We start from the raw sequence: 17,851 nt of genomic DNA on the forward strand, positions 1-17,851 counted from the left end.
AGTTACTTGGTGGGAGACGAGCTGTGGGTGGTGATGGAGTATTTGGCTGGAGGCTCGTTGACAGATGTGGTGACTGAGACCTGCATGGACGAGGGCCAGATTGCTGCAGTCTGCAGAGAGGTAAGAAGCCAAGTTCAGACATCAGCAGGAACGCGCACTACAGCTTTAGTCACAATGGGATGGTCTCTACACTTCTCTCTCTGTCTTCATAGTGTCTCCAAGCTTTGGACTTTCTACACTCCAACCAGGTTATCCATAGAGATATAAAAAGTGACAACATCCTCCTGGGTATGGACGGATCTGTCAAGCTTAGTAAGTTTTGTTCTTTAGTTTTTTTGCATTTCATTCTACAGTTGCAGTACAGCAAATGAGGCGCTATTAATTAGAGAGTAAAAACTGTTTTGTTTAAGAAATGTTGTGTTATGTTCGGTAAATATTAAGAATAATAATGTGAAAAACTGTGCCTCTGCAGCCGACTTTGGCTTCTGCGCCCAGATCACCCCAGAGCAGAACAAGCGCAGCACGATGGTGGGAACACCCTACTGGATGGCGCCGGAGGTGGTGACTCGGAAGGCTTACGGCCCGAAAGTGGACATCTGGTCTCTGGGAATCATGGCGATAGAGATGGTGGAGGGAGAACCACCTTACCTTAACGAGAATCCACTCAGGGTAAATGAAGACGCAGCACAGGATTTGACACTTTAGTTCTTTGGTGGTTTAAACAATCAAAGGATGCAAAACTTGTCATTCATTAATTCAAACAAGTAAGAGTAAGCAAAGATGGGCTGTGGTTTATTTTTTTTGTGACAAACTCTGTCACTGAATCATCATTCAGTTTAAAAGAAATATTTCTTAATACAAACTGCAAAGTCTTTAGGTTTTTAAACAGCTATAGTGTATAATGTTGTGTAAAAACAAGGTCAGAAACAGCTATTGGACTCAAGTGTCCTTTGAGGGCATAAGAAACTATCTATGCACTCTGATCATTATACTGGAGCCATATGAGCTCAGGAGCACCTTGGAAAATTATTTTATCTCAGCACAATGCTGATTTATCCAGACATATAACCCAAAGCTTCAAGAGGAAGGCTTCGATTCAGTTTACACACTGTTGTTCAGCCCGAGCAGAAAGGTTCACTGAGCTCATCGCAGAAGGACAGAAATGCGGCGAGCGTGCATTCTGGGGTCAGATGAGCGGCCGGGTTTCTGTTCAGCTTTGTGTAAAACATAATGTTGGTTCTAATGTGTCGAAAAATGAGGAAGACAGTTCAAGATATTTGCAGTGAATGATTCAAATCTCGGCGCCCGTGCTGTTAATGGAGGGGCATCCGTGTCCGTCAGTGGATGATTTGTGTGATACTGAAATTTTAATGAGACGTGCTACCATTAAGGTGATGTCTTTTCCAGGGAATTCTTGTGTCGTTTCAGTATCATAAATCCAGACAAGATTCTGCACGACTTACAAGAGTGCATCTTTATAAGCAGTGTGTTTGCCTGCAGCCCAGAGCTGTTCCTTACTGGAACTGTCTGCTGCATCGTGGAGAGGAAGATAAGACAATGCAGCTAAAAATCTTTAATTTATCAACAACAAATACATATTCTTCTTGCAAAACTGGAACAGTTAGTTTACTCAGTTTTCGTAGTTAAAAATGGGTTGACAATATTACTTTGCTCATAACGTCACATTTCTAGTTGGCAGTAAAATGGAAATAATCAAGTTGGTAAGGGATAACACAAAAAACCATTTTATTTGTACTTTTAAGTTCAATTACAGACAAATCAACAAATGATACATGTTTTTGTTGCATGGCCTTTCTGAAATTTAAGGTGAAATGTTCAAATTTTTCTTATTGCCACGCTCGTGTTTGACTCCGAACGTCTTTGCAGGCGCTGTACTTGATAGCAACCAACGGAACCCCAGAGCTGCAGAACCCTGAAAGGCTGTCGTCTGTCTTCAGAGACTTCCTGAACCGCTGTCTGGAGATGGACGTGGACCGCAGAGGCTCCGCCAAGGAGCTGCTCCAGGTACAACTGAGATTAGGAGTCCCACCCTGCAACCTCACCGCTCCCAGTTTCTGTGAATATATTACAAAAATCACTATGATGATGTGGTTTCAACCAGAAATTGCGATTTATGACTTAATAGCTAAGTCATTGTCTTTGCGAGACAAAGCTATATAGATCCGTCTATCATTAGTGTAGTTATGAAAATCGTTGCCGTGTCTTCTGACAATGTTTCCCGGCGGCATCAAGCAGATATTAAACATTGTAGAACCTAAAGTAGAACCTTGTGGAGCTCCACATTTCCACTCATGATATTTGGACGAAGAGCTTGTGTTGCCCTTATTTGCTGATCTTTTCGCCTTTACTTTTTACATTCATGAATTTCATCCCTTTCTGTTTGCAGCATTCCTTCCTCAAGCTGGCGAAGCCTCTCTCCAGCCTTACTCCTCTGATTGTAGCTGCTAAGGAAGCCATAAAGAACAGCAGTCGTTAAGGGTGGGCTCGCTGTCCGCGCCCGAAGCTGGAGCCCTGCCTGTGACGTGTTGGCTCATGCCGTCACGGGGTTTGGGTGTATGGGTGGGTGGGGTGGGTGTGGTGACAGTGATAGCACAAGGAGGGGGTTTTGTGTGACTTACAGTGACGGCACAAGGACAAACGACCCCCAGGCCTCAGATGTAGGACGGACACCTGGCCTTGCAGCCTCTTGGCCACGCTGCTGAAAAAAAGACCTTGCCTCCTGTTTACTTCTCCAGCACTGTACATGTAGAGCAGTCTATCACGAGTATGTCAGAATGTGTGTGTGCGTGTGTGTGTATAAACAAACTGTGCACATTTGTTTGCATCCTGTCCTGTTTAGGAGTGTGTTGCTTCCTAAACTGTAAAGGAAAAAAAAAAAACAGTAAATGAAGAGGAAGGGCGCTTATTCTCAAAAACCACTGCAGGAGTGAAGCGGAGAAACAAAGATTTCTTTCCCGTCCAGCTTTTTAGGCTTGATTTTCGTTCCTCTTCTCCCCCTTAACGGAGCGTAACCAGTCCCCACCTGGAACCACAGCAAACCAGCGCACGTGAAAGAGCAACTCTGGACCCAACAAACATCACTTATCCTCCGCAGATCGTCACATCTCGATGTGTCGCATCTTTTGCTGTTATACGTGTGTGTGTGTGAGTGAGCGTAGGGGTGAAACGACTGGGGGAAAAAATAAATAAATCAGGAATCATTTCACATGACCTATGCCAGCTTTAACACCCTTCAAAAATGCATTTCATATCAATAGTTTTATCAAATCCTATACATGATTAGAGTTGTATATTTACAACAAGGACTGACAATGGAGGCAAAATGACACGTTAACCGTTGCATCATTTCAAATCAGATTCTCCACAAACTTTGTTTCATTTCGCAACTTCCTATAAGTTATTTAGGATAGGTTTGGAAATGTGTGTTTTTGAGTTTAAAGTAGAAAGGAGTTGAAGGATTCTCCTCATTAAGGCGACACGCCGAACAGTTATCCCAAGCTCTAACAAAAGGTGGTGAAACTATCTGTCAGACGGGGCTCCAGATCCCCGAGCTTCCCCTCAGTCTTTTAATTTTGAGCAGAAAATGTGAAACGATTAATAGGTGTTAGGATAAAATCTGCTCAGGTGAAAACGTAACGAGGCGTTGACCCCCCCNCCCCTCCGCATGTCCTCCCCGCCCACCTCCTCTCCGTGTTATTTAAGACGCTGCTCATTCAAGCTTTAGGATGTTTTTTTTTTGTTTTATTTTTCACTTTTGTGTCTTAAATGATTTGCTTTTCACAAGATCTTTACATTTCGTCGTAATTTGCCGGACATGTGGCTAACTTTAGAGAGGAAATATTATCCACTGAGCAACGTGAGGAGTCATGATTGTACCCGCGTCACGGAGGTTCACATTCCTTTCATAGCTGGTTTAGAGTTTAAACTCATTCCTGTCCAGAGGTTATCTTTTATCTTTATTTCGTTGCTTTTGTTAGGCAGTCTTCGCGCAGCTTTCCATCTGTGTGAGTGGTCGTGTCTGTGTGTTCGGGGGGGGGGGGGGGGAGTTACCTCAGCCTGCACTAGAAGATGCCTCAGTCGTGTTTTCCACCTTCAGTTCAAGGTGCAGGGTAGCTGCTTCCTCCCAATGTGCCACGGTGAAGGAGTGGGAACAATCAGGAGGACGCAACAGATTCCATGCATGTAAAAACAAAATATACACTGTATCTCCTTTCTAACTGGGTTGGGATTGTTAGGATATGTATGTATGTAAATATGACAAGAACCCCCACACCCCTTTCTTTTTGCAGAACTATGTAACTTAAAACAATATTCAGGTTGCTTTTTTGCACCCTGGAAAAGGGAGGGGGAGAAAAAAAAAAAGAAAGAGAAACAAACCCAACACACACGTGCTGTCCCTGCACTCCTGGATCCACCTCTCCTGTTTGGGCTTGCTGGGGGCCGCTCCTGAGCGGACCCACACGGTCTGTTCGGTCTGTAGTCCCGAGTGTCAGTGTGTCGTCGGGTGTATGCGGCCTGTCGGGGAAGCGTCGCCACCCCATTCCCACCCGGGACACTTTGGCCCTTTGACCCTTGTACAGGTCTGAACTATGAGCACAAAGGTGAATTTCGGGACAGGAGACACACCGCTGACGTCCCCCTCCTTCCTCCCAAACCCCTCCTCTTTTTCTGTGGTTGCTCCTGTACATTCCTATCTTCTGAATGTGTAAACCTGTACACGTGGTGTGAAAATTCCTCTATTAATGTGTATCAAGAGAATGGAACAAAGACAAAAAATGTTACTTTTTAAATTATTATTATCTTTATTATTATTACTCTTATTATTGTCTAGCTTTGTAAAACTGCTGATCCATCAGGCATACCTCAGCAGGCCCTCCCCCACCTTTGGAAAAGGACAAACGAGTATCCGGGGAAATGAGGTTTTGGATAAAATATTTTTAACTGTGGTTGAAGCAATAGACTTTTTGAACTTTGAATTGTGCATGGCTGTGTCTTGAGTGTAAAAAATAAAAATAAAAAAAAAAACAAGAAAATATTGCAGTTTGGAAACTGGACTGAAATAAAACACGAGGAGGAAAACCAGAGTCTTTGGAAAGGAGGAATCTCTTTTTATTCTATCAGGATGATCACGAGGCTGAAACAGAATTACAAACAGGATGAAGGTTAAAAAACAAATACAAGTAAATTAAGTTGTTCCTAAATCATTTATGTCAAGATTGTATGTCGCTGACAATATCTGCTGCTCATCTCACAGTATACTTTCACTGAATAATACTTTCATAGAAGCACCAGTATAAAAATGTTTTATAAGTTAAAAAGGGGAGTAAAAGTAAGACAAAATCAACAAAAGAAAAAAATCACAGTTACTCCAATTTACTCTATCCAAAAGTGTCTTTTGTTCCTCACAACTGCTCTCGTACTCCCCCAACATTTTAGTGACAGCAGCTGAACTATTTTTTAAAAATATATTTATGGTTCCGATGCTGTGATGATGGCACAAGTCCAATAAGTTAACACAGGTTGCTGATTCCCATTCTCTGGTCACGCAGGAGGTCAAATGGCAGTCAGCTCAGTCCTGGTGACGATCCTCAGACTGATGGTCCCGGGCATCTCATCGGCCGCCTGCCGGCCGCTCTTCCTCAGCTTCAGCGTCTGAGGGTTCGAGTTGTCGCCCGGTGACCCGGCCAGCAAGACCTGGCCCATAAATTCATCCTTCACCGCGTTACTGTTCCACACCTGAAGGACAACAAGGAATGGTTATAAACAACACAGCTATACTGTATGTGTATACTGACTGACAATGGTCTTTGTGATAACTGAGATAAAGGGTGTCATTTTAGGAATTTATATCCCTGAAACTGATTCAACAGAAAGACTGATTTAATTACCATATATCCCCCATTCTCAGTAAGTTGGGACATTGTGTAAAATGTAAATAAAAACAGAATGCAGTGATTTGCAAATCTCACATTTGATATTTTTACTGTGTTCCAATGTGAATAATAAATGGGTTTACAATATTTGCATATCATTACATTCTGTTTTTATTTACATTTTACACAACGTTCCAACTTTTTCAATATTGGGGTTGTATGAATAAAGTAATAATTGGGCACAAATGATGCTATTTTATGGGATCTGTGTTGGTAGTTTGACCCCTGACCTCTGGTACACAGCTGTTCAAAGTGGGATATAATAAATGTGCATTATTAATAGAATTTATCACTTTGTGTGTGGACAGTTAAATGAGACTAGAAAAACAAATACAAGCGTATCAATGGTTCCTAAAAAGATCAGCTATCAACTTTCTTCCCCCCCGGGTTCATTTTAACAAATCTTTTTGTAGCAACAAGCATTTTAGGAACAGCCTAACAAGCTATTTTTTATTATAGGAATTAGTTTTATGACATCATGTACTTTATGCTCCTTTACGACTGTAATTTGTCTCCCTCTGAGGCTTTTAAAGCTCTTTAAAAACAAGATGAATATTTCCCCATCTTTAGGTGTAAACCAAGGTTTTTCTCTTGTGTCTTTCTGACTCCTGACAGACTAATTAGCTTGGACGAAAAAATCTTTCATACCTCCACCTTTATGGGATTTCTGGCCTTTTTCCTGTAGAAAACGGCACTTGTTGCAAACTGTGGATTCAAAGTGTCATTCTTGATGGTGGACCTTACTGATTTGCCCTCACAGGATATTATCACGTACGGGTCAGCGCCTGTGTGATAACGTAAAGATTCATTTAGATACACGAGTTGTTTGCAGGTGTTACGTCTAGTTTTGGTAGAAGTGCTCGAACCTCCTGTTCTGTCCTGGTTCTCCAGCCCCTCAGCTGCGTGTACGTAAATGTGAGTGACAGCTTGTGGGTACCCAAAGAACGAACTCCAGCATTTTATCTTTGGCTTGTCCTCCGTCAGCTCCCTGTGAAAGCAGAGAAGAAGACAAGTTATGCTCCTTGGCATTTTGACCTCGTCTTACCATCAGAAAGCTGCGAGACTGGAAAAGGTACACCAAGTTTAATGATTCACGACATCTTGTATGTTTGAGTCCAAGGCAGACCAAACAGAGCCCAATGTACAGTCTGAGCCGCAGGTCGTCACTGTCATACCTGCAGCCTGAGTCCACATCAGTGAAAACCCGCAGCATGTAGTCCCCCAGGACGTAAGGCTTGAAGGTGGTGGGGATTATGACGTATCGACCCTGCGTCAGCGTGCACCTCATGAACACCGTCCGAGCGTTGATGTAGGTGGAGGTCTCCATGTTTTCCTGGGTCAGGAGGTCGTGCAAACGGTACTTCCTGTTCAGCTCCACCTGGAAATCCAAGCTGGGTTTAAAATTCAGCTTCAGCTTTAAGATCCATCAGTGCTAAGATTTATATCATACTATAGCACTCCTTGAAGAAATTCATATCGCCTGCCGCCTCGCATGCCAAAGTTTCAAACAAAGGTCTTACAAGATCTTTTGGAGCTCAGAGTATGTGATTTTAGCTCAGTATCTTTAAAACTGGCTGCATTATAGCCATGTCTGTGTCTTCTGTGGTGGACATTTTGACTCAGGTTGACCTAATAATTAATCAGATGTAGATTCAAATGATTTATCAAAATCAGTCTAGCGGTTCAAGAGATGTTTTGCTAAGAAACAAACGCACATTCTTTGACCTTAAAAGCACATTTAACCTAATAGTCCTTTTTTTACTTTTACTCAGAGGATCTTAATACAGGATTTTGCAAACGTTGATTGAATTTGTCCAAAAGAAACACTTAGCCAACGATCATTAACTCCTAGCCTGCAGGCCGTATTTGGCTTGCGGAGTATTAACTTATTAATAAATCAATTGCAACTGGACACAGTAAGTTTGCTCTTTCTCACGCCCAACTTGGACGCTGGCATTAGCTCAGTAAACACTGAATCTCAGGAGACCTGGGTTCAAGTCCAGTGTTGGGTAAACTTGTTTTTCCTTGTCAGACACCTGCAGTTAACAGTTAAAATGATTTCTCCATGTTTGTGGCTCGTGTTATCGCCCATCGCTGGAGCTAAAAGCTGATCAGGTTTAAGTCCATGTCTGAGTGTGCTCGTGTGTGTTTGTTTGTCTTTTGCGTTAGCAGAATATCCCATGAACGGCAGGTTGGATTTTTGATAAAACTTTCAGAAAGTAAACACCGGATGTACATCTACAACTGATTGACCTTTGGAGTCAACCCCATTCAAGATGGCCGCCACAGCTGCGCGAGCGCAGCAAACACAGAAAGGGCTACATCTCAGCATGTTTTACAGATATAGAGCTAGGAATCGGTGTGGTAGTAGCTGGGAGTCATTCACAATCTCACATAAGATGGTACCAGTCGTCATTTAGCTATAATGCCGTCTCTTCTCATCGTAAAATGATGATCTTAGTTTAAAACTTTGCCATAAAGGTGGCCTTCAGTTATAAGACAGTTTGTTTTACCATCACCTAAGGATACGATCATGTTAGTTAATTTTAGTCAATTTAGAATATCTAAGTTTTACTAACTATCGCAATTTGTCACACTTTCTCTGATTTTACCATTTATGTCCAAAACTTCTTAATAAATAAAAATACAATAAAAAATTGCCTAAAGTTTTGAAACAGCATAAACATAAATAAATTACATGAAAATGAGAGGTTTAAATACAATGATGAGAGGATGGGGTTCAAAGGTTTTAGTCCATCATTTGAGTTGTTTTAAAACGGATCATATGAGAATAATAACCACAGTTCTAACTTTATGGTTTCACTGAGGCACTCAGACATCCTAAGCTATAAACAGACGCATCTTTTCCGTAATTTATTTTGATTGAATTGATTAAAACTGTCAGTTTGATGAAGCTACACCAGCTGCTGTGTGATTTAATGTCGTCCTTTTATGGCAAACATAAATCTCAAACTGTAGGCAGGCTTTTAAAATGTTACTGGCGGTGACAGAAAAAATAAAAACCCCAGAACATCTTCACACAGAAGGAAACGTCACTCATAAGGAGACCATGAGGGCCGAGGGTTAAAGTTAGGTCACAGCTCAGATCAGATCAGTTAGGCAGCGTTTCAACAGACCGTGTGCGTACAGCTGCTTGGGTTTTTGAATCACAGCCTCTTCATGTCTGCAGCATTCATCCCTCAACGCTTCAGCAGCACTTCAGTCGCCATGATAAGAGTGTTTGGTGAAGCTGAACTTGACCAGATCTCAGTAAATACGTCCGTGGGAAAAGAGGGATCAGTTTTGACTCATATGGATGAAAGGTCTCATTTGAATGAGACGATCATATCACAGCATGATGATAAAGTCATTTATTTATAAAGAGAATCAAATTAACTTTGCAGCTCAGTTGTGCTCATTTGTCCTGTTACCATAAATATTTTATCTACATCTGTGTGCTATGTTATTTCTGATTTTTGTGAGGTTGTTGGTGCTCAGTAATATATTTCAGACAAAAAGCGAAAGCCCGCCTAAAACCTTCTGATGACATCCAGCCACTCTGTAGTTCTTTTTGTTTCATGGGATATAAATAACAACTGCACACACACTTAGCAAGAACAAAGCCTTCTGCACATTCCGGAGAGGAAAAAACCCTGAAAGTGTTCAAGCTTCAAATCCCCCCAGCACGTGCAGCTCTGTCCTGCTTCCTGTTTTATCATTTAAAATCTTTACCTGGTTATCAAAGGTGAAGCTGGCTGATGTTGAGCCCAGTTCCTTCTCAGCAATAAATACGACAATAAATAACAAGTTACCTTGCAGTTGCCCAAACTAAACTGAATTCTCACCATTTTTTCCCAACAATCTTTTCATAAATTTTCACATAAACTGCCTAAAAGAAACATAGTTCTTTTAGAACGCCGCAATAAAGTGCTATTAATGAGAATAAACTCTTGAGTGCACCATAAACACCCAGCTTCTGTTTGATGGCCGTAAAGATCTGCCTGTTTTTTTGTCACATTTAAAACTCTACATCTCCTGCTTCTCCTCTCTCTTTTAAGTCTGAAATGATCCACAGAAGACTTCCCTCACACCGTTTCTATTTTCCTCTCACATAGTTTTCACACGTATGTCCTGCTACACACATCTGTGTCTGCCTCACTGTTGTTGGCTAATAATTTGTTTTTTACCCTAAAGATGCAGAAGCCGATGGTTAGATTTTCTCCCTGGCCGTATCTCCTGTGGATCTTCATGTCCTTCTGCTGCAAGGAAATCAGCACCTCATCGGCCTCTTTTGTAACATCAAACAAGTACTGTAAAGAGAAAAATAAAAAGGAGTCAGTATGTGTACAGGCAGACGTAAAAAAATGACGGCGGAAGACAAAGTGTCCAACAGCGACCTGTGGGTTCTGCAGGAAGGTCTGCTTGCTGTTGAGACATCCACCGCAGCGGTTCAGCAGAGGCTCTGAGTTTTTGGTCCAGCTCCCAAAGTGCACCACCTCATTCCAGGTCTTGTGGATGCTGATCACGGAGGTGTTGATAATGCGGCAGACGTCTGCGTTGGTGAAGAACTTGCACCAGTCTGTGAACTCCATCCTGCAGACGTGAGCGGACGGCGCGTTACTACGACACAACCCGAGACAGGGAGTGAGGTTCGGAGACAAGCCGCCTGCAAGGACTTACCAGAACTCTCCATCATCCGCAACAGTGATGTCCAGCTTGCCCCTCTCCGTGTCGCCAACCCTTGACCATTCCTCAGAGCTAAAAATACACCAAGTTAGGAACAAGAAGATTTGTGACTTTTAAACACAGATTTATGCAGCCTCTGTTGTCCTTTTGAGACAAGAACATTTTTACATTTGCTACATTTTAAAACCTTGAGAAGTTTTAAAGTTGATCACCTTTATCATAAAACGTAAAAGAAGAGGATGAACTGAAAGTTTGGTTTCAAAGCAATAATTCAATTGGGAGAAATAAGTTTAATTCTGATTGAAGGGAAGAGCTCATAACTAGTCAGAGCGGGTGCAAAAACCAAAATGGAATGCTGCCACCTTTAAAAAACTCAATTTTAAAAACTTTTACACCACCATCAATTTCACATGACATGGCTATTTACAAGCACAAATAGGCACAGCAGCAGCTAGCTGTAGTGCTTCCTGCGCAGCCTGGAGCACTTCCTGCAGGAATGCCATAATATTTCCTATATGTAATGTGGAAGTGATGGCAGTGTAAAGGTTTTCAAAATAAGCATATACATGAAGCAGCCCCATTTAAAGAGCCATCTACAGCAGGTAAGATATTAACCGTTCATATTAGTGTTTATTTTAAAATGTTTATATTAGTTATAGTTATCGTTAACATTTAATCAATTATGTTATTTGTTTGCACACACTGGTGATGGCAGCTGGGTGGAAGGGTGATAACATAAAGAAAAGGGTCCTGTATGGACAACAAGGACCAAAACAACAGAACCAGTCAGAACCGTTGGGTTAAAGATCCCTAACAGAATTCTGGGACTAATTATTAAAGATAATGTAACTATTTTCTGTGCTCAAACTGAATTACATGTGTTAATGACATGAAACCCTTATAATCTGGTCATTCGGGGTCTAATCTTCAGTTCATTAAACTCCAGCAAAGACAGGCAGTCTATGTTTGGAAACATCTCAAATCTGTGTTTTTAGACTCATGGGGGCAATTTATATGCGTTGGAAACTTTCAGAAAGACTCCTTTTCGCAGAGCCATGTGCGACGCCTCTCCAATGCGCGCTCTTTCTATAGAAGTTGTTTGAAACAACCCTCCCCGCCTCGCCTCCTGACCTGTCGCTCCACGCTCCTTTCCACTCAGTCTTGCCCCAGGGGTTCCTCATCCGGATGAGAGGAATGGTTTCATTTTTAAAAAAGGCCAGCAGCCCGTGACCCAAACGGACTTCCTTCACGGCGGTGACCGAGTACGCGTGGCCTTTCACCAGCCCGTTCGCCATCCTCAGCTCAATCTCATGTGGGTCTGCCTGTGGGATGACAAACAAGGACACATTTAGCCTGCGCCTTAGCAGCTACAGAGAAGCAAACACGCCGAAAACTATGCTGACTGCGATGGAGCAGCTGATGATTCCTCCTCGATCGTACGCCTTGAGCAGGTCTTTGAACAGCTTGTCTTGTTTTTGGGGGTCTTTATAGTAAGCCTCTTTCTCCAGGTCGATGGCTTCAGACACAGCTCCACTGAAATCCACCACAGCATCTCCGGTGTTTCCCCCCTCCAGGGACTGGTAGCAGCCTGAGAGCCTGGACACGGTCAGAGCAGAGGAATGAGGAAATATATGAAGCATTTTGGAAACACTGAAACACTTTTGAAAGATTCATATAAATATATATTTAAACTCCCATCTCGCACTATTTGTTCCACTTGGCGGTTCCACCTTCACAACAAGCTCGGGTCCTCTACCAGAGGCCTTGGAGCTTGAGGGTTCTCTGTTGTATCTTAGCTGTTCCTAGGACTGCGCTCTTCCCCTTACAAAAGAATCCCACGAAAATCACATGGGAATCACATGTGAAAACGTGATTTTTGGGGGGATTATGTGAACCACATGTGAAAAATGTGAATCACATGTGATCACATGTGAATTTCGTGGGATTTTTTTGTAAGGGTCTGGACAGAGATCTCTGAGGTTGTTCCTGGGATCTGTTGGAGCCACTCTTCTAGTTTGGGGGTCACAGCACTGAGTGCTCCAATGACCACTGGCACCACTGAGGCTTTGACTCTCCACAACTTCTCTATTTCCTTTTTCAGCCCTTGGTATTTCTCAAGCTTTTTGTGCTCCTTTCTGATGTTACAGGCGCTTGGGACTGCTACATCTATCACCACTGCTTTCTTCTGTATCTTATCTATCACCACAATGTCCAGTTGGTCAGCCATCACCTTTTTGTCAGTCTGAATCTGGAAGTCCCACAGCATCTTAGCTCTGCTGTTCTCCACCACCTTAGGTGGAGTCTCCCACTTTGACTGTGAGACTTCCAGTTCATACTCAGTACAGATGTTCCTGTACACTATTCCAGCCGTTTGGCTATAGCGTTCCATATACGTCCATATACGTATATTTTATAAATATATATTAAACTCAAGTGCAGAATATGACAATTTATCAACAATAGCCTAAACTTTTTCACATTTGCAACTGAAGGTTTAGCATTTCTTGAAGCCCATTGCTGATAACCTTATGATGGGGGAAAAAACTGAGCTGTGACCCTTTTGCACAAACTATGTAAATTATGTATGCACAATCTTGTGCGATATTGTGAGATCTCGTGGCACGTGAAAGAGCTCAGAGTATGTGTTAGGAATGACTCTCAGCTACTACCACATGAAATTTTAGCTCAGTGGCTGTAACACTGATTGGGTTATAGACATTTTCTGTGTTGGGTTCACTCGCTTAGCCGTGGCAGCCATCTTGAATTGGCTTGACTTCAAAAGTTAATGAGTTGTAGATGCACATCTGATTTTTACTTTCTGTGAGTTTCATTACAATCCATACACTGGTTCATGAGATATTTTGCTAACAAACAGACAAACAAACGCACAAACTCAAAGAGACAGGCAAAACTATTATTGCCTCCCACCTATAGCAGCGGGTCATAAATATTGAAAGCAGTAATAACTGTTTTATCAAATCAACACTTTAAAATATATTAATTTTAGTAGAAGACAAGGTGACAGCATTTATAGTTCAAGCGAGAGAGCAGTTTTTGCCTGTTTTGTACAGAAAGGCAACGAGCTGAACAGTTTTACTGACTTGGCGTAGGCCTTCTCCAGCAGAGCGCTCCAGAACTCATTGCTGCGTTTGGAATGACAGTAGATGAGCCCCCCGTTGACCGTAGGCAGCCGGTCGTCTATCACCACATCTGTCCACTGCCCGAAGATCCAGAACTGAAAGTGGAAGATGCCGGCGTAGCTTTCGGGGTGTTTCGAATCCCACTCTTGCTCCTTCCAGTCAGGAATGACCTGAAAACATGCAAAACAAACACAGCAGTTAAACCAGCTGAGGGGGAAACAACGAGCACCCGAAATGGAATAGACAAATTTTTTAACAAATACAGGCAAAGTCAGCTTTCAACCGTTCAGCTGTCTTGGCTGTACGATCTGATCAGACGGCAGGTTAGAGAGCACACCCCTTATCGACACACAGTCAGGTTTTGACTCGAGGAGTGAGGTCCTAAACTATGAGAACGAGGCCCTGCTGCTGCCAACATCAGCTGAAGATTAGAGCAGCTTCTTCACATAGTTGTCTCTCCTACACTCACTCCACTGTAACAGACTCAACTATGTCATTTACTTCCTTTGAATTTTGGAAAATGCTATTTTTTTTTTGTTTTTTTGTGAGATAAAAATCTCTCATCAGACAAGGTGGTGAGTGACGAGCTTTCCTGCGAAAAAATGCTAGTTTCTTTTTTGCGTCCAGCCCTCCCTCTCATGCTCCTACGTGAAGTTTGTGTTTGAGTAATAACTCCTGAAGCAGGAGGAATGTTTTCACAATGACTCGCACCTTTATTGCGAAACTTGTCAGCTTTTCTTGTTACTGCTCATGTTTCTTTTCTTTTCTTTTCTTTTATTTTTAGAACAGCATTACAGCTCAGCTGGGAACTTATCAAAAATTAAAGGCCCAGCGTTCCTTGAAGGAATGCATATCGCCTGCCACCTTTCGTGCCAGAGTTATAGCCAATTTGGTCAAACCTTGGAAGTGACGTTCAGCGTGATCTCATGTTTTACTGTGAGATCCGGCGAGGCGTCTTAGCGCTTGTGTTGCAGCCATTCCTCTGTTGGCTAAGATCGATCAGCTGAGAGTTTTATGAAAATCTATCCTGTGGTTCATGAGATATTTTGTTAACACTATAAACAAACACACACAGACATTTTTGCCTTAAGAGACAACAAACGTCAAACTTTACTAAAACTTTGATTCAACATAAAAGCTTGAAAGTCTGGTAATAAGTGGCGATGATTTCCTTTACATTAAGCATATGAAGACGAGGCGAACTTACCCTCCTCCAGAGGTCTGGTTTTAAAGCCAAACAGGAGCAGGCTGCAACAAACCAGCAGTTTCCCACACTCCCCTGGTTCAGGTCGTGGGAACTGATCCCCTCCACGAACAGGTGAGGCTCTTCAGAAATCTCCTGCAACACAACAACACGGTTACCTCTCAAAGGTACACAACTGAAAGGGAGGACAGAGCACAACCTAGGTCGGCATTTGTGAAAACATCTCTCAGATGAGCGTAGATGCTTTAAAGTTAGAACCACATTCAGAACAGTGTTTGTTCATTTCGCTCCCCGATGGGTGTTAGGGATGAACCACCATTTTGTGTGTTGAGCCTCACCCCTGGTCGTTTCCACTCCACCCTGCCTGGAAGAGATTTACTGTAAACCAGAGACGTGTTGGTGGCTGGGAACTCCGGATCTTCGAAGAGTTTCTTGTCCTTGATGCAGTTCTTCTTCAGGTCAGCGTAGTGCTGGTTTTTGTACGGGATCACAGAGTCAAACATGGTCGAGACGCCGAAACCTCACAGCTGCAGGATTAGGACAGGAGAGGGGAGGATTTCAGTCTCAGATCATTTTTGATTAAAAGAAAAAAAAAATACTATACCACCTTTTCTATTCTTTCAGATCACTGCAGACTGACCTTTAACCCTAAATCCGTCTGAAGAGTTTGAGATTACTGATGAGCAGACAGTGTTTGTGTGGTGAAAGATGAAAAATGTTATTAAATTCTAAAACCTAAAATCTTTACTAAAATTACACAGTGAATACTTTTCACCAGAGGCATTTAAGGAGGGCGTTTTGGCTCTTGAATAGGTGGGGTTAGGGGAAGATGAGAAAAAGAAATATTAGATTTTACAATTTAGATGTCAAAAGCAGAACAGCATCTGTGTGCCTCCTTTAAACGGACAGTTCAGAGGTAAAACTAAACCAGCTTCCTTCCCTGATTATATCTGAGCACACTGTTTTTTCCTAATATGGCAGAAACTGGCAAAGAAAATGAATGGATGGATGATTTATTTGCCTCAACTGCAAAGAGACTAAAAGTTCAGATAACTTCCATATGATCCCGCAGGCATCCAGAAATAAAACAACTAACTAAAGAGGAATTATGCACTTCAGGTGAGACCCACAGCCTCAAGCAAAAAAAACCCAAAACACTCCAAACAATCTGGGTTTTATTAAAATAAGCAGCTGTATTTCCTCTTTCTGATCCATAAGCTTCACCATTTTTAAAGAGAAATGAAAAAACAACACATTCTGGGTCCTTCCTTGACTCAGTTTTGATCCAAACTAGCTTGTGTCAAACAGAGAACATGTTACAACAGAGCAACCCATCTCAAACTTTTAGCACCGCCACACTGACCAGTTTAGACACTACAAGACAATATGATTGTTTCGGGCCAGAAATAAAATAACAGAATAACACTGTAGCTTTAGCCCCTAAGGATCAAGAATTAAAAGCAAAAGCTCAAGAAAAAGTAGGCATCTTCATATTCAACGTCCATGAAAAGCTTTCTGGCAAAGAGAGACAAAGAGCTGAAAAGTTTGTCCAGATCACTGAGGGTGGAAGAAGAAGAAAAACACAGACGCGGACAATACCTCAGAGACAGCAGCAGAAGGACACCTTATTATTCTCTGCTCAACAATAAGGAAGTTTCCAGGACTTGTACCTGCCTGCCTCAATCCCTCCCACACACCTGCAGCCCTTCTCTGTGCACAGTTCAGAGCCACACCCCGACTTCTGTTTACTTCCACGGTCTGGACTCTATCAGCTGCCAGCGATACCTGAATGTCTGACTAGTGAGAGAGCCGACAATTGATTATCTATGAGGTCAGCAGGTGAGGCTGTGGTTTTGCGCCTTACCTGTCTGAGAGTTCTTGACGAAGCGCTCCGTTCTGGCAGGTATTTTTTTTATTTCCTCTCTTATAGTGAACTATAAGTACAGCAGACTGGTTCTGACTTGATCTCGGACTCTTGCATTCACTGTTAAATCTATTTATCATGTGACAAGCTGATGGCAGCTAACATTCCCTGCGTTTCCGGCACTTACTGTACACGCAACAACATGGGGATGTTACTAATTATAGTGTCATAATCCTCAGAGGTCTGCGTTGATTTTATCCTGAGAAACTGGACAGCGTTAAATAAACACAGGAGGTAGGAGGAACTTGTTAAACCAAAGATCGAACGGAGGTACTGAAGTCAGGGAGGTAAAAGACTGTAAAAGCTGCTGTTTATAGTAAGTACTGTGAAATGAAAGCAGCACTCACCTGAGCTCAAACACACTCAGAGGGTCCTCCTAGGCTCCTTTAAGATGTCCCACCTTCCAGTTAGAAGATCCACAGCGCAGAACAGCTGTCCACCACACCTTTCCCAGAGCCAAAATGAGTTTTAATTCTCTGCTCTGAGGACTTCCTCTTAAAAACGCCGGCTGAAAACTGGTCTGACGAGAACATCCCCATAGCCGGATGTGTTGCATAAAGGCTGATATGTTGTGTGGAAGGTGGGAGGCTGAAACTGAGCACCTTCTGTCCCCCTCCCTAAGGCGAAACGAGTCACAACCTGTCCTTCCTGTTAAAGTTTTCTTTTTCTTTTTTAAACAAAACCCCAAATTTAGGGCAACTTACGCCACCAAACCGTGCTGAAGGTTTAGTCTTGTCTGTCTGTGTCAACTCAGTCTTTGTTATATTTTGCACCAGCGGTCTGCCACATGGAATAAACATCCCTAATAAGCGACATCCTCAGAGAATTGTGGGAATAAAACAAACTGGCAGGCGTCCACAGATCAGAGCTTAACTGTTACAGAGAACAGGAGCACTTTCACTCCCTCACACTGACAAAATCTGGTCAGGCTAGTTCCAGCTTT

General features: G+C 42.5%; 2 protein-coding genes across 7 annotated transcripts in view; one reads left to right on the plus strand and one right to left on the minus strand.

Moving 5' to 3' along the window:
* The window catches only part of LOC108245238 (serine/threonine-protein kinase PAK 3), a 38,514-nt gene extending 35,311 nt beyond the window's left edge, over positions 1-3,203 (plus strand). For all 5 annotated transcript variants that reach the window (XM_037979131.1, XM_017431982.3, XM_017431986.3 and 2 more), the window contains 5 exons: positions 3-120; positions 213-312; positions 473-669; positions 1,888-2,025; positions 2,408-3,203. In XM_037979131.1, the coding sequence (XP_037835059.1) occupies positions 3-120; positions 213-312; positions 473-669; positions 1,888-2,025; positions 2,408-2,497 (643 nt within the window). In that variant the 3' untranslated portion in view covers positions 2,498-3,203. The remainder of the gene's footprint in view (positions 1-2; positions 121-212; positions 313-472; positions 670-1,887; positions 2,026-2,407) is intronic.
* Positions 3,204-5,105: 1,902 nt separating this feature from the next.
* On the minus strand, positions 5,106-17,452 carry LOC108245235 (calpain-5). 2 transcript variants are annotated; one of them, XM_017431975.3, is made up of 13 exons: positions 17,256-17,452; positions 15,323-15,511; positions 14,988-15,119; positions 13,742-13,950; positions 12,044-12,236; positions 11,772-11,962; positions 10,635-10,712; positions 10,352-10,547; positions 10,142-10,264; positions 7,130-7,332; positions 6,821-6,942; positions 6,603-6,739; positions 5,106-5,757 (listed from the first exon to the last, which is right to left on the minus strand). In XM_017431975.3, exons 2-13 carry the CDS (start codon positions 15,485-15,487, stop codon positions 5,575-5,577), a joined length of 1,932 nt encoding a protein of 643 aa, XP_017287464.1. In that variant the 5' UTR covers positions 15,488-15,511; positions 17,256-17,452; the 3' UTR covers positions 5,106-5,574. The 2 variants fall into 2 exon arrangements, with proteins under 2 accessions (XP_017287464.1, XP_017287465.1); XM_017431976.3 differs by lacking the exon at positions 17,256-17,452 and adding an exon at positions 16,584-16,687.
* Between the last annotated feature and the right edge of the window lie 399 nt (positions 17,453-17,851).

This window comes from Kryptolebias marmoratus, linkage group LG13, assembly GCF_001649575.2.
Source record: "Kryptolebias marmoratus isolate JLee-2015 linkage group LG13, ASM164957v2, whole genome shotgun sequence".
NCBI lineage: Eukaryota > Metazoa > Chordata > Actinopteri > Cyprinodontiformes > Rivulidae > Kryptolebias > Kryptolebias marmoratus.